The 15,314-nt window shown below is 37.4% G+C and overlaps 3 protein-coding genes across 4 annotated transcripts; 2 read left to right on the top strand and 1 right to left on the bottom strand.

The window, feature by feature from the left end:
* Positions 1-3,679: 3,679 nt before the first annotated feature.
* lzic (leucine zipper and CTNNBIP1 domain containing) lies at positions 3,680-6,322 on the bottom strand. Its single transcript, XM_030768636.1, has 7 exons — positions 6,249-6,322; positions 5,716-5,826; positions 5,399-5,534; positions 4,948-5,046; positions 4,688-4,783; positions 4,326-4,407; positions 3,680-4,079 (listed from the first exon to the last, which is right to left on the bottom strand). Exons 2-7 carry the CDS (start codon positions 5,814-5,816, stop codon positions 4,021-4,023), a joined length of 573 nt encoding a protein of 190 aa, XP_030624496.1. The 5' UTR covers positions 5,817-5,826; positions 6,249-6,322; the 3' UTR covers positions 3,680-4,020.
* Positions 6,323-7,181: 859 nt separating this feature from the next.
* Positions 7,182-9,904, top strand: nmnat1 (nicotinamide nucleotide adenylyltransferase 1). 2 transcript variants are annotated; one of them, XM_030768633.1, is made up of 4 exons: positions 7,182-7,382; positions 7,736-7,919; positions 8,407-8,540; positions 9,289-9,904. In XM_030768633.1, exons 1-4 carry the CDS (start codon positions 7,268-7,270, stop codon positions 9,687-9,689), a joined length of 834 nt encoding a protein of 277 aa, XP_030624493.1. In that variant the 5' UTR covers positions 7,182-7,267; the 3' UTR covers positions 9,690-9,904. The 2 variants fall into 2 exon arrangements, with proteins under 2 accessions (XP_030624493.1, XP_030624494.1); XM_030768634.1 differs by lacking the exons at positions 7,736-7,919; positions 8,407-8,540.
* Positions 9,905-11,999: 2,095 nt separating this feature from the next.
* On the top strand, positions 12,000-14,504 carry rbp7a (retinol binding protein 7a, cellular). Its single transcript, XM_030768637.1, has 4 exons — positions 12,000-12,072; positions 12,402-12,580; positions 14,215-14,316; positions 14,451-14,504. Exons 1-4 carry the CDS (start codon positions 12,000-12,002, stop codon positions 14,502-14,504), a joined length of 408 nt encoding a protein of 135 aa, XP_030624497.1.
* Positions 14,505-15,314: the final 810 nt, after the last annotated feature.

Here is a 15,314-nt window from a genome sequence, read left to right as displayed (position 1 = left end):
GAGGTTTCCATGGCAAAGTGTTTGCTCATTTTATCTTTTTTTTTTCTTTCCTCTAGGAAGGTGGATGTGTTTCTTTCGTCAGAGTGGGTGGGTTTGGGTCTGGTTCAGTGTTTTACATGTGCTAAGTGTTGCTAGGCTTGCACAGGTACAAAAGAATATCCTTTAGGCTTTTGATGTTTTTCAGTCCAGTGATGGTTCGCTATTGGACGGATGTGTATATTTTGGCAACTCAGAATAACTCGTATTCAGGTGATAAATATACAGTTGTTGAGTGATACTGTATGCTGTACAGCTAAAGCCATCAGTAAGTGGTAGCTTTAATATTTTCAATCATATATATGACCAATTGGAATAATTAAATCATTTTTTTCCTCCCATGTAACCCCTACATTCACAATTCACACCGCTCTGTCATTAAATGTAACCCCCTCCCCCCATTAGAAACTAAGGCCTGTCTATTTGTTGAAGGCTAAGCTCTTTAGAACAGTGAGGTTGCTGAAGTTTACTGAGATGGATATTACACTTACAGTCACTGTTACAGCAAAAAATGCGCATAAAGGAGATATTTATTCAAGATTTTTTTCTTGTTTAATGCAATGGCTTCATTTTCCTCTCATACAATAATTCAAGACTAACTCAGCTTAAGAGGAGCACACTTATGGTCTCTCTGTCTGTGATTTTGTAATTTTTTTTTTGTTTGAGAACTTTGACATAGAAAACAGAAATGTGTACGTCATGAAGGGGGCAAATATTGCTGATGATATGATCAAGATATCTACCTGTGTTATTCATTTATCCAAATGTTTAACACAGACAAAAGCAATGTGACAGCAGTGTCATTTTAAATTTTGGGACTGTATTGTAGGGTTATTTTTTGATGTTTGTTTACATTTAGTTAATTTTCTTTCGTCTTGGTGATCGTATAAAACTACACAAATAATTGGATAAAAAAAGGAGTCAAGATAATGTCTCCGTGTGTAACCTCTTTGATCATCTCATTCCCCCATCCATAATGAGCTATACAGGAATTTTTGTTCTTAAAATCAGCAATGTACTTCAGGTACTATCTGAGGAGACTCAAGAGGTACTAGAGTCAGATCAGACTTTGTTTGATCTTGCATGAGCACATTTGAGTACAGATCGATACCAAAAGGAGTTGTAGAATTATCTGTTTATTGGACTTTTGAAACCAGAGAATGTTTGGTCGCTATAACTGTGACAATAACAGAAGGAGAATTGGCTAAAATAAGGATTTACTCAATCAGTCTCTTCTCTGTTCTTGTTGGGTTTGTTTTTACTTGTTCGTTTGTTTTTTCAACTTTTAATTTACAGGTCCCCTTCTGAAAAAAACAAAACAAAACAAAACAAAAAAAAAAAACCTGGGCCCAGTTAGAGGTCCAAATTTAAGCCGGTGGAGCTGGGAGTGCCTTTGCCTGTCACAGTGTATTATTAATATAACTAACAAAACACTCATCCACGCCATTTTAGTTGTGGCAATTTTCTTATTTTATAATTATTTAATTTTAGATTTCTTACAGATGTGGGGGTGATTTTATTTCTTTTAATTTTTTTGTTGTAGTTGGGGTTAAAATGCTAGTTTTATCAAAAGTGAACGTTATAAAATTGTCCTACATAGATGTCTTGTGTTCATGGTAATGTGTAGAGAAAAGTAGGTCCAAAATGTATCATCAATAAATATTGTACTAAACCATGTTTGAGGAAATCCACCTCTAAAAAGATGTACATTATTGAAATTCCTTAGGCAGCATATGTGGATATATCGATTTATCAATCTGTGTATAGTGAAAGGTAATTTTTTTTTTTTTTTGGAAGTGTATTACCTGATTTCTTGACAAACTTGTAGAGGGCAGCATTTGATTCACCAGAACCAGTACAAATACATTGTTCCCTGCATGTGTCTCACACGACCGTCTTGTCACAATTTTTTCACTCAGTTTTTTTTTTTTTTTGCTCACAAAAGGCTTTATGTCCTGTCTGCTCGTAAGAACAGCGTTGAGTAGCAAATTCTGGAATGGAAGATCAAAGCAGACTGTTCTCTGTAGCCAAATTCAATGTGACGTGGATTTTTAAGCACTTTCCATTTTCACCGCAGAATACTAATATTCATTTTTATGTAATTAAAAAATTTGTGGTCACCCCAGTCTAGCCACATAAGACATTCTCAGTTACCGCCAATACAAGATGGTAGTGAAGCCTTACCAGTGAAGTGGGGAATGTACAATATGTGATGGAAAAGGTGGATAATCAACAGGGCATTGAATTTGCATGAATTTCTCAGAAAAACAAACCTTGTGTGAGGAGCAAGAATGTGTTTGGATGGACAGAAGATGAGTGATACTACTGATTCAAACACTGTCTGTTTCACAGGTAAACACCTTTTAAACTGTCATTGTTTATCTTAAATGAACCTGTTAGTTTGTGCTGTAAACGATGGAGGGTTGGGGTGGGGCCGGTTTGAGAATTGTTGGTGCTGCCCTCATGTTTGTCGAGGCCGCGCTCAGTTTTCTACCATTCAGAGGTAAATTTAGGGTAAAGTTGATGCTCGCTCTTGAACAAAATAAAGGACGATGAGATGGGACCAAAAGGGTTTTGACTGTGATTTGTGCTTTTTTTTTCCCCTCCTTGAACTAGCATCGTTCTTTATATATTTCCCCTTGGCTGTATTTTCACAAACTGTTTATGCAGACTTAGGACTGCAGATAACTCCAGTTACTGGGTACATCATTCCAAATTAATAAAATATATACATTCCCCGGTCTGCCCCTTTTTTTTTATGTTTTTGGAATTTACTAAAAAATGCAGCCTTGGTAAGCCTGGCAGCAGACGACTTTGTGAAACTTTTCTATAATTGATCACGGAGCCTTTATTTTTGGTAAATTATTGATTTACTTTGATCTTTCTTCAAACACTTCCATCTGGGAAGGCTGATGCAGTGCAGATAATTTACCTAAGAGGAAAAAGCGATATATACTTCAGGTACCACAGTACCACCTAGTGGCCGATGGAACAACATTCTTAAAGATGGGAATTAGTTTGATGTGCTTGTTGCTGATCCATTTTACTAGTAATATCTGAGTGAGGCTCCATGACTGATGAAAAGAGGTAAACGGTGAATTGGACTCTACCAGTGTATCTAACCAAACCTTAGGACACCACACAGTCAGTTCGAATGAAACTAAAATCAAAATAAGGCTTTTCCTGCCTGCTTATCTAGCTTCAGATAAATCAGGTGCAGCTTTTTGCGTCACTGCAAGAAACCCAGCTTGTTTGATCCATATTAACAGAAGTTGTCAGGGCTTTATTACAAAACAAGGCCCATGTCAGACTGGACTCACTTAAGAAAAAAAAAAAAAAAAAAAACCCATTATGATAATTCAACTGACACGTATTGAAATACAAAATATTTACAAATATCAAATTAGTAAAAAATATAATACTTAAAGCAGAAATATCAGGATAATGTTACACAGCACACAATATTTCTTTATATAATCAAACACCAAAAACTTTGCGTTTGCAAGACACAGGCTCATATTACCTTGAGTGGGCAATAGCACAATTTTACTGATTATAAGCATTTTACTATAAAGATCAATACCAACATGTTTACTTTTTTTCAATAACAAATCTGAGAAAATAAGAAATACTATTCAAAAGTGAACAGTAAACTTCAAGACATTCCAGCAATAATGTAAACCCCTTGCACATTGCATGTGTTTCATTGTACCTAATACATATCCCCATCTAACAAACATGCATTACAAAAACATCCAGTGTGTTTGGATTGTGTACATTTTACATGAACACCAGATTACATAAGACAGCACTTGTTAAATTCCGTGATTTTGCTGTCTGTGTTTAGATGGCAGCTCATTGGTTTTTTTTATTACTAAAATTAAAAACTGCTCTCACTCTAAAACACGATAAAATCGTTCACACCACATGTAGAAAACAGGACGGGAACAAAATCAGACGCAGAGCATCGTGTCAAGTGCATCCTTATGTCTTGTTTTTCTCAACTCCAGAACTAGCCAAGGCCATAATCTTATCCTCAGACCCTACGAGTGACGAAAAAAAGGAAATGATTAGTAACTAAGCACCTATCTGATGATTTACACTGCTTCAGCTGAAAGTAAACTTACCTCTACCTTTACATTGTGCAATATTAACTGACTAACTGCAGAAAAGCAGATCATACAAATTCTTCTTAAAAAGTATCAGTACTGGTTGATTCACAGATAAAAATACACTGATATTTGAGGTCTGGGAAAGCAGCATTAAGGGGCTGCATATTTCAGACTCACCCAGGTTGGCGGTCACCTTCTCAAATTGGCTGAGGGTAGCACTGGCGTTTGCAGCAAGGAAAGCTTCGTCTTCAGCTGTCAGCTGTGTTAAAGAAATTTGGGAGAGTGAATTAGGATTTGAGCAGATCCCCATAGGGACTGTTAAAGGTTTAGATATCGGTAAGAATGCCTGGTAAATGGATGTCCAAAAACATTAGAGAAAAGGGGTAAGAGACCATGGGCAACATTCTGAATTTGTTAATGATGCACATCTAATCTTGAGGTGAGTATGAAATTATGAATTATACTTAAATTATCTTGCATTATTGGGAGAAGCTTTTGAGCCAATGAAAGAACAACTGTGTCAGAGATGGTCTTCTCACCTTTTCCCCCAGCTTTCTCAGGGCAGTGAGAATTTCTACTTTCTGCTGAGTGTACACATCCCTGGGAAGTTTTCCCACCATCACATCACGGTCCATCTGCACAGAATGTTAATCAGTGTCACGAACACTTCACTCAAACATAGCCTGAGTGCAGCATGACTAATATTGTTGTTGGTAATGAATTTTAAAATTGTGTCTTAAGTTTTGCAACAGCTAAAGTTAAAGGGGTTAGATTACGTTATATGGCGGGATTTTCTTACTTCGGCCAGTCTGGTCCTTAGCTGCCCAGGCTGCTTCTTGGCAAACAGACGGATAACCTCGGGGGTCTTAAAGGCTTGACTGATTGCAGCTTGGATTGCCTGATGACAGGGAAATCAAAACGCATCACTGGTGTTAAATATATAATTGGGTGTCGTTGTCATTTGGGCTTACGTAGACAAAATGTAAATCACTCAGGCATAACAATGCGTCTGTTGTGATACTGTAATGAACGTTGCTACAGCAGTGTGATTTCTTTCATATGTTAATATCCAATAAGAGGGAAGCGAAGACGGCCGACCAGCAACATCAGGCAATGGCAGCTGTGACAGCATGTCACTACACATCGAGAAGTCTCACAGACCGTTTCGTATCTTTAATTCAAGTTTTGGATCCTTAACAGCGCTTAAGTATGCAATGAACTCTTTCAACTAATAGGTTATAAATTCTTACCAACTGCATTCCTCCCAATTCATCAACAAGTGTCATATTCCCCGACATGATCTTCTTAAGGGACTCGTTGAACTCGCTTAACTGTTCTAACGTTTCTTTTTTTGTTTCTTCGTACTCATCGTCGTCTAAGTCGTCTCTGAAACAGTAAATTTGGTAGAAAGTTTGGGCTGCACGGCACTAACCTAACTAATAGCAGGCAACATAAAGTTACGTTTAACGTTAACGTTTTATTAGACTGAATATGCCTGCACTGGTGATGCCAGGTTGCGTCACGGAATTCCCATCATGACAACTTAAGCTTTCACAATTCAACTCACCTGCACTCCTCCAAATCTTGGAGTTGTTGCATTAACCTGTCCAGCTGTTCTTCCATATTTTGCTTTAGTTTTCCCGTTTCCGATTTCCCCCGAGAGGCCATGTCTTTTTATCTGACAAAACAACAGCCGTATAGGGTCTCTTTTAGACAATTCAGAATAGTTAAATGTGGGACTTGCCTTAATTTTACATGCCTGCGTATATGCTCAAATAAAGGATTTAGCTCGCTAGCTAACTCGAATTCGTACTGGCTAATTCAGCTTTAGAGGGGAGGAGAAACCCAAGCTAAGATTTCACTACAACTCGCAAGAGTAAACCAAGACCGTGTGTTTGGGTCGCCATAAACACCTGGCTCCTAAAAAGCACCTTTCTCCAAAAAAAGGTAACGCTACACTCCTAGGTTTAATTGACTCTCGGCTAGCCACGTCAGGGTGGATCCCTGGCATCTTACCTCAGCTGCTGACTCATTCACTGACATCTTTGACTTACATGTCAACTTAACAAAACATATTCTGGCCATGGACAATGTGCTTACCTTTATAGCACAGGCAAAATAGTGTGCTGAAAATCACAAAACGCTTATTAAATTGTGATGACCGTGATACTGGAGTTAGCGCTCTCCAGCGGAAGCTTAAACATGCAGTAATCATTATTTTGCGCAAGTTAGACGCACAGTTGAATCATATAAATATATTCTGTTTCAGCGTCTTATTCAGACAGGGCTTAATGTGAGTTGCTATGTATGTGCGATTTAAACCACTGGAAATGTTTTCCAAAGTTCTGTTTTGAAATAAAATGTCTTGACGCATTTTATTATGGTACAGTAACTTCTTCATCTTCATCGTTTTTTTTAAATGTATGTCATTCGTTGGTTCTCTGGTTCAGTACATGGTTGTGGTGATTGAATATAGACCAATCAAATATTTACTTGCTGAAATCCAACCCAATCACGGGAGGGTTTACTGAAACAGGAAGCAAACTTTTGACCGATTTAAGGCCCTGGTGTTGTGGTGGGCCTTGGTGAGTGAGAGTTAGAAATGCGAGTAAACTCATAAGGGTTTTAAACTGACGTTTGAAACACCTACTTTTCATGGTTGATAATGTTTTTGAATGATTTATTTTGATCACTGACGGGTTACACAGTCTGAAATGTGCCGCAATTTCACAATGAATTGAACTATCTGCGTCGTAAATGAATTGATAATGAAAGTATCCGGAGATGAGATTTCGGAATTATATTATTGTTATGTATTCTGTTCCTAGTTCAGAGTGACCGAAACAGGGCACATTATACATTATATAGTGTATTAAGACCTACATTATAAGATGTACACTTGATATCCATATAAAGTATCTATCACAAGCTGTCATTGAGTTCTCTCTCTCATTTGTTATGTTAAGACATAGTGGTGTGAGAGCATCGCTCAGACTTGTTTCAGCTGACACTTATACGGTGTAAGCTGTTCTCTTTCGTAATGCCATTTTTGCTTGTAATAAAAAGGTTCTGCATTTTGACCTATCTTCGTGGTGACATTAACGTCTCTAATGTGATCAATGGCGCTGCTGGAAAAAACCAAAGTTGTGCTTCTGGCCTGTGGGTCTTTTAACCCCATAACAAATATGCACCTGAGAATGTTTGAACTGGCTCGAGACCATCTGGAGGACACGGGTATGGTTTTGAACTGATTAGTTTAAATGCTAGGCTTTCTAAAATTAGATTACTTTACACGCACCAGTGTTTACTTATATCCTTTATGCCTTATTTCACCAATTAATTGGTGTGTTCTATAGATGTGTTTATAATAGACGTGTTTTGTCTGAATTTGAATATAAATGCAGAAGTTATAGCTTTTTGATATCTTGATCTATTTATTTATCTCTCTATCTCTCTTTTTTTACATGTTTTATTTCAGAACTACCTGTTTTAACATGTATGGCTATTATTTGTTACATAAAATACATTGGTATGTCTATTTCCTTTTTGAACTTGTTTTTTGTATGTTTGCATTTTATTTGTTTCAGGACAGTATCGAGTTGTGAGGGGCATAATCTCTCCGGTTGGAGATGCCTATAAGAAAAAGGGCTTGATTGAAGCGTATCATCGAGTTGAAATGGCCAGACTAGCCACAGAGAGCTCGGACTGGATTAGGGTGGATAACTGGGAGAGTCAGCAGAATGAGTGGCTGGAGACTGCTAAAGTTATACGGTTTGGACTATTTTTCTCACAATAGCTAATGTCATTTGAGTCATGGTTAAAAGCTGTAAATACATCAAAGCCTTTCTATTTGTGTAAAGGCCAGTGTGCATTTGTATTTGAAGCATCGTTTGCTGTATTGTGCTCCTGTCATTCTGTTAATTTCCTTTGTCTCTTTGTCTAAATTCCTTCTATGCATGAAAAGATCAGCCTGTCACATGCTTTTATTAGCGTTGTTTTCGGATCAAAGCATAGCATTGAAATCAAATCCTTAAGAGAGAGCACCCGATGATTCACAGAATCTTTGTAATGTTCTGTAAAATTTTTTAGTTTATATTTGCATTTCATATCTGAAATGTGTGCTACACATGGGTATTACATCAGTCACTAAACATGAGTGTGACATTTTATGAAACAATTAAATCTCTTAAACAGTGCACTCTACTTAAGTCTTTAACATGGCCGTATTTCTCCTTGTGTATCCTTTTATCTTTTTAAGGCACCATCATGCAGAACTTTTGACAGCAGACAAGAACAATGATGATGTGGACTCTGTGAAGTTTGCAAAGAGGAGAAGATTAGAAGAGACAGAATGCTCATATGAAAATACCTGCTGTAGTCATACAAGAACAGGTATTATCAGAAGACACACCCTTTCTGAGGAGAGCGTTTGACTGACTAATATATCAGTTGTTTCCTTGAAATGGCACTCAGTCATAGAACCTGACGTCTTGACGTAGGTTAATACTTATGAGCTGTGCCGAAGGCAAAATGAAGTGGAAAGTACACTGTTTTTTTTGGGGGGGGGGGGGGTACAGAACTCCCTCCTCAGCTCTCACAAAATTGTGTACCAGCATTCCCGAGGAATGCCAAGTTAGAACATTGTGAAACAAATTTTAATGGATTTCACCCGACAGTGTCAGCCTACTAACAAGTGTAAATGGGTCACATTCTACAGTTGTGCTCAACTCTCAGAGCAAGACAACTTGTACGGTGTTAAATAATGTAAGGTTACAGAATGTACTGAATTACAGCAGTCTCCAGTGGCTCTGCTACTGAACTGAGTGCAAACCAATATTGTCAGTGGCAGCACCAATCACGTTATTGGCCGAAAACTAGTTTTAACCTATCACACATTTTAAAGCTAGAGTTTAAAACTTCAGTTTTAAAACGTGTGGCGCTTTTTGTTGTATATAATTATGTCAGAGTAATTTTAACTGAAAGCCTATTTTATTCTATCCTTCAATGTTGCATGATGAACAAATATTACACATAAAAGAATGTATTTTAAGAGGGGTTATGGGGAAAAAAAGAGATTAGTTGAATCCTATGTTTGGTAAGGTTTTTTTTTTTATTTGTATTTTTTTTTTTTTTTACAAAGACACTGCTCAGCTGAAGCTTCTTTGTGGTGCTGATGTGCTGGAGTCCTTCGGAGTGCCTAACCTGTGGAAACAGGAGGATATAGAGGAGATCGTGGGCCGTCACGGTTTGGTGTGCATCACCAGGTGTGGCACAGATGTAGACAAGTTCATCCACCAGTCAGACCAACTGTGGAAACACCGTAAAAACATCCATGTGGTAAAGGAATGGGTGACCAACGACATCTCCGCAACCCACATCCGACGGGCCCTGCGTAGGGGCCAGAGCATCCGCTACCTGCTGCCTGACACAGTGGTCAACTACATCCAGGAGCACTGTCTGTATAACATCGAGAGCGAACAGAGAAACGCAGACGTCGTTCTGGCCCCGCTGCAGAGATACAGCAGTGGTACAGGCGAATGAGGCAGCTGACTGTCGACTGGACACTCTCCTCCTGTACCACGAACATTAACTCTAGCCTTGTTTGAGCCAAGCCAGATGGAGAACAAAGTAACATTATGTCATGTAATGTGAAATGGTTTACTGCCCGCGTACACCAAGACATCGTGTTTTGTGTTTGTATTTTAGTTGTCTTGGAGAGAGTGGTTTCTTCAACACAACCAAGAATTTTATGGTGGTTTTTAGAGTGTTTAATTAGTGACAGATGCTTTGAAACAAGTGTTGAATTGTTTCTGCCAGCTCTGTTTGATTTGTTCATTTTGAATTTGAAATTCAAATTTGAAGGAGATACTTTGAGTAAAATGCTTTTGAATTACTTGATATTTGGTATGTTCTTATTCTATATGTATTAACCAAATGATTCAGATGTAAAATACATACATTAAACACAACCAGGTGGTTATCTTTAGAGTTTCTGCTGATTGTATTTACTGTTACGTTGTAAGACAGAAACGTCTGTCTGGCTGCTAATAAATGCAAGCATTTACATTGCAGCAAGCGCAATTTTTGTTGACCTGTTTTCTTTTTCCTTAACATATATGGTCCACTGTTTAAGCACGATTATTTTGAATTCTGAACATGATTTAGTTGATTTGTATTCAGATATTGGCACATTTTAGTCATTACCTGCAAGTAATCATTGGAAAATTTAACTTACATACTTAATTATGAATTGAATTACTTACTCATAAGAATCTGAACAATATGAGTTGAGGAAAAAACTAGACGTGTATGTGTGTGTGTGTTCAGAACTGGAGGTGTTCAGGTCTCCTCTAATTCCTTCAAGGTTAGGAAAACATATATTTGTGTGTTTTAATGTCAGTGAATGTTTGTGCTGTCTTAAAAGATAGTTTGGCTTTTGCTTTACTAATATAAAGGTAACTGAATAGGTCTTTGCTGTAAACAGGTTGTTGCCGTAAATTTCTAAAAGCTTGTCCCTAGAGCAGTGCTTAATGCTGAGTGAGTTAATCAGATTATCAGCTAGTCAGATCTAGTGTAACGTTTTTGACAGGTTGTAAGATGAAGGAGAAATAACATGGTTTTTATCTTCCAGTTATTTGTTAGACCTTAGTCATCAGTCTTATCTGATGTATTAGCAGAACTATGTAGATGAAAATCAAATAATGATAGTTTAAATGGTCTGTTAAGTGTTTTGATATCTGTGTTCTGCAGGTTTTATTGTCTGCCACTTTGATCATTTATACCGGGGTGAAATGCATCGGCTTAGACATTTTGAGGACGTGATTGCCTTTATCTCTTGTTAACGAATCAGTTAATTGCCAAGTTACATTTAGTGATGATATTGTCTCTTCTGATGAGGTTTTTTCTCAGTTTTCTTTTTACTTGAAAATGATAAACTCTGCCATTTAAAGACAGTCACTTTTGTGTACTATTTGTTTATCATGATTAATTTAAGTTGAACAAGTAACCATAGTGGAATTATTTCATTGGGCCATCTCCATATGTTTAATTTGTAATTTGTTATTAATACATGTGATTGTAATGTTTATCAGCATAAAAAGACATTTATTTGCACTGGTGCATACATTGTGCAAAACATGTGTTTACATCACAGCTTCAAACAGCTTCTGGAGAAGGGAATGAAAGGAAAGTTACAGTGTCGGTGTGAAAACTCTCCTTTCACAAACAGACCAAGAGGAATTCCTAATTATACTTCCGGGAATTCAGTCTTTATACTGTTTGTAGTTTTCCACTTCAGGCTCAAGCCTGACTGTTTTTGCTGGTTCTTTCACCATCTTTGCAGATCCGTTGAAGTTCCCTTTTCAAAACTGATTGAGTAAATATGGGTCAGATGGCAAATCTTCCAGATAATTCTGATTTCAAATACTTACAAGATTAACTATGTGATTAATTATCCCAATGAAATCATTTATATAGGCACAAATTCATCGTTGCTCATGCCAAGAGAAGCTTGGTAGCTTGAAGCAGAGTGCAAAGGTGTACTTTATATTCAAAATATATCTGACTTTATTTAATATGACTGAATGTAAATCTTTATTTAAGCTGATACTCTTGTCCATAAATCTGTTTTCCAGGTTACTTAATGACGCACGTGTTTGTATATCTCCTTACAGGTGTTTTTTTTCTATTATTATACAAACATCAGTGCTCATATAGTCACAGTGATGGTGACAGGCACCTCCCACTACACTCCGTGTCCTTTAAGAAGCTACGAGCTGCTCCTGCAACACACCAGTTGCTTGCACTTAGTTTCATCACTTGTCGGGATTGTTTCCAAGTCAGTTGACGAAGATGCCTGTCAGCTTGTGTGGTACATGGGACATGGTTAGCAATGTCAACTTTGATGGTTTAATGATCACACTGGGTAAGAGTGCTTTGATTATTCGTTTATCTGAATCTTTATCTAACTGAATTGTGAATCATATCCTTACATGGATTCAATCCATCTAGATTTAATTGTAATTGCTAAATAATGGGAGACCATGTAGAGCTTAACTGTGTATTCAGTTTGTAAAATGTTTACAAAATTATGACTATCACAGCAAGTTATTTGAATTGCCATCAATGTTGGGGGCGGAAAAAAAAGAGTCCTCACAAAAAAAACATACAGTATAGTCAGCTGTCAAGGTCATGTGTTTGTATGTGTAAATTCTGAGGAATGTCAGCTTACAAGTTCTGCACACTCTGCCTTAGGGATTGGCGTGTACACACGTAAGATTGCCCTGAAGCTAAAACATCGTAAAGTCATAGAGAAAGTGGGGGACGTCTATGTAATCAAAACACTCAGCACCTTCCGGAACTACACCGTGTCCTTCAGAGTGGATGAAGAGTTTGAGGAATTCACTAAGGGCTTGGATGACAGACACTGCAAGGTAAACTTGCTGTTCAACTATATCAGCCAAAAAACATCCATAGCGATTTGAACTTCTTTGACCATGGACTATCTGAGGTGCATTTATGTTTTTTTAGATACGAAAGTGCATCCTGTTCCATTAAATGAGAACATATGTACATTTGCAGTACAGTGCAAAATTCTCTAAAGTACATTATGTTTAAAGCTACTCATCAGGGCAGTAAGTTTTTAATTTTCTCGTAAAATACTATGTAGCATTAGAATAAATACAAATAAACATTAATAGAATAAAAAGTAACAAGAATTTCTGAAGCTGGTAACAAGAGCATAGGTTTGGTTCCCGGACCCTCTCCTCATGACACTCCAGTCATTCCAATTTGTCCATTCCATTTGTTGGAATTTAACAAATATATGGGTTTATTGGATGGTAACTACAAATACTGGGATGTCTTGAGGAGAGCTTTGGAAATGGTTAAGCAAAAGCACTTTGACAGACATAAAACCATGTAAATGAAGGCTATAGTCAGTGAGCAATAGCATACCAAACCAGATTTTCTTGATGTGGTATTCAAGATGTCATGAAAAAATGGGGGGGGAAATAGGGCATTCTGAAGACAGAAAACACAACGAAAAAGACCTAAGATCTGTCTGCATGTAATGAACAGTATATAAAAGTTACTCCCTTCAGAGACAAAAGCGTCTGGCAGAGTCAACTGGCGCCAAAGTACACCCTTCAACCGTGAGAAGTCTTATAACAAATGGTCTTGTAGGGCGTGTTGCAGCTAAAACATCATTCATGCAGAAAGGTAACAAACAGTAACAGTATGTGAAACACTGAAAAGCATGGAATGACAGCCAGTGGCACAAAGTCTTATGGAGCAATGAGTCCAAATTTGATGCCAGTTTGTCAGAAGAAGAGTTGGTGAGAAGTTTGTTGGTGCCTGCTGTCCTCAGCCCTCTGTGAAGCATGGTCACCACTGTGTCATGGTCTGAGGGGGGCATTTCGCCCAATGCTGTAAAATTGTTGAAATTGATGGAATGATCATTTAAGCTGAGAAATCTATACAGATTTTGATCCATCATTTATCTTTGAGCATGATAATGACTCCAAAAACACTGTAAATACAATTAAGAGCTATAACCAGACGTGGAGCCTTGAAGACTTGAAGTCTGTAAATGGAATGTTTAGAGTATCAGATTGGTAATCTCCCAGTTATGAACTCATCATAACTAAAGATGTGTTGGATCGTATGGACAGGGAAAGGAACAAAAACCAGCCAAAATTAGAAGAAGAGTTATGGCAAATCCTGCAAAAAGCTTAGAAGAATTTACCATATGACTGCTTGAAAAAAAATCACACATTAGTGAACCATGGCAAATGTCCTCAGTTCTATATTCAAAGGGAGGCCTCACAAAATACTTGCTTTTTTTTCATGAGCAAATAAACACTTACTGCCCAGATAAATAGCCTTAAGCATAATTTTATTCAGTGGCCTAAGACTTTTGCACAGTATTGTATAACAAATTAGAGGTATTCAAGTGTTTCTGCTGGTGAAGGCTTGTTATCTGAACCAGACTGTTTGACATGTAACCTGAACTGATTAAATGAATATGTTCGGCCCTGTTTCTTATTAAACGTTGTCTGCCACACAGTCCCTGGTGACATGGCAGGGGAACAAGCTGGTGTGCGCTCAGGAAGGGGAGAAAAAGAACAGAGGCTGGACACACTGGGTTGAGGATGACAAACTGCATCTGGTAAGGCCCAAGACAGTCCCTTTTGAATCCTCCATATTATTCCATTCATTTAGCAAATTACTCTCTCATTGTTTGGAAAATATGAATTTATAAACAAGTGTTTCTTGTTTGTTTGTTTGTTTTCTCCCTTTCAGGAGGTGTACTGTGAGGACCAAGTCTGCAAGCAAGTTTTTAAGAGGGTGGCTTGAGTTGAACTCATAAGTCATTGTGTTGAAAAGTGAATGTAAACACCGGTGTTTGCACCATCACCAAAAAAGAGTCAGAGGAGAGAATCAATGACTCTGACATACCTACGAAACAAAACTAAGAAAGATCCAGCATTAAATGCTGATTTGTTTATCTTGTTTGCTTTGATGCCCTCTGGATGAGTTATATTTTACGCCATTAGAGGGCGCCATAGGACCGCTCACTTACAAGGATGCATTTGAAATGAAGGCTCAAAGGAGCTTGCATCATTTCCACTTGTCAATTTTGCATTTTACTTGAAAGGTTCTCTTTCATGTTCTGTGCGATTGTATGATAAAGTATAATAAAACTAAGAGATGGTACAGCCCGAAGGCTTAATGCAAGATGTTTTTTTCTCTGATGATAAATATTTAGTTCTTCTGTCTGGATATAGATGCTTAAAATGTGTCTGGATGCTGTGCATGTAACTGTTGTTATAAATAAAGCATTACCCACTGATGGGTTGTTCGTGAAAACTTCAGCTGAAATAATGTATACGAAAAATGCTTACTGAGTTTTTCAGAGCTGCGTCTGGGATTCAGGTATTACTAATTCAATGCACAGGGGGCAAATTATGATCGTATAAATATATGATAAATATATGATAAATATAAATATAAGATATGGAAATCCTGCTGTGTCGTTTCGGTGACTTTATAATAAAAATACACTTGGCATATAATGTTTTATGCGTCCCCTCTTTTATTTAGAATGAATATTTAAATATATTTCCATTCATATAAATATATAGAAAAAATAATTTGCTTATAGCT

Source organism: Chanos chanos, chromosome 3, assembly GCF_902362185.1.
Source record: "Chanos chanos chromosome 3, fChaCha1.1, whole genome shotgun sequence".
In the NCBI taxonomy this organism is placed as follows: Eukaryota; Metazoa; Chordata; class Actinopteri; order Gonorynchiformes; family Chanidae; genus Chanos; species Chanos chanos.
This window is presented reverse-complemented; position numbering and strand designations above follow the sequence as displayed.

What these genes read in the sequence shown, in the direction of transcription:
- lzic (XM_030768636.1), bottom strand. Translation starts at nt 5,816, where the DNA reads ATGGCCTCTCGGGGGAAATCGGAAACGGGAAAACTAAAGCAAAATATG. An exon ending in TAAGGACCAGACTGGCCGAA is followed by an intron (nt 4,784 to 4,947) that starts GTAAGAAAATCC and finishes CATTCTGTGCAG; the next exon opens with ATGGACCGTGATGTGATGGT. An exon ending in TGAGAAAGCTGGGGGAAAAG is followed by an intron (nt 4,408 to 4,687) that starts GTGAGAAGACCA and finishes TCTTTAACACAG; the next exon opens with CTGACAGCTGAAGACGAAGC.
- nmnat1 (XM_030768633.1), top strand. Translation starts at nt 7,268, where the DNA reads ATGGCGCTGCTGGAAAAAACCAAAGTTGTGCTTCTGGCCTGTGGGTCT. An exon ending in GAGACTGCTAAAGTTATACG is followed by an intron (nt 7,920 to 8,406) that starts GTTTGGACTATT and finishes TATCTTTTTAAG; the next exon opens with GCACCATCATGCAGAACTTT. An exon ending in CTGTAGTCATACAAGAACAG is followed by an intron (nt 8,541 to 9,288) that starts GTATTATCAGAA and finishes TTTTTTACAAAG; the next exon opens with ACACTGCTCAGCTGAAGCTT.
- rbp7a (XM_030768637.1), top strand. Translation starts at nt 12,000, where the DNA reads ATGCCTGTCAGCTTGTGTGGTACATGGGACATGGTTAGCAATGTCAAC. An exon ending in TGGTTTAATGATCACACTGG is followed by an intron (nt 12,073 to 12,401) that starts GTAAGAGTGCTT and finishes ACTCTGCCTTAG; the next exon opens with GGATTGGCGTGTACACACGT. An exon ending in TGGATGACAGACACTGCAAG is followed by an intron (nt 12,581 to 14,214) that starts GTAAACTTGCTG and finishes TCTGCCACACAG; the next exon opens with TCCCTGGTGACATGGCAGGG.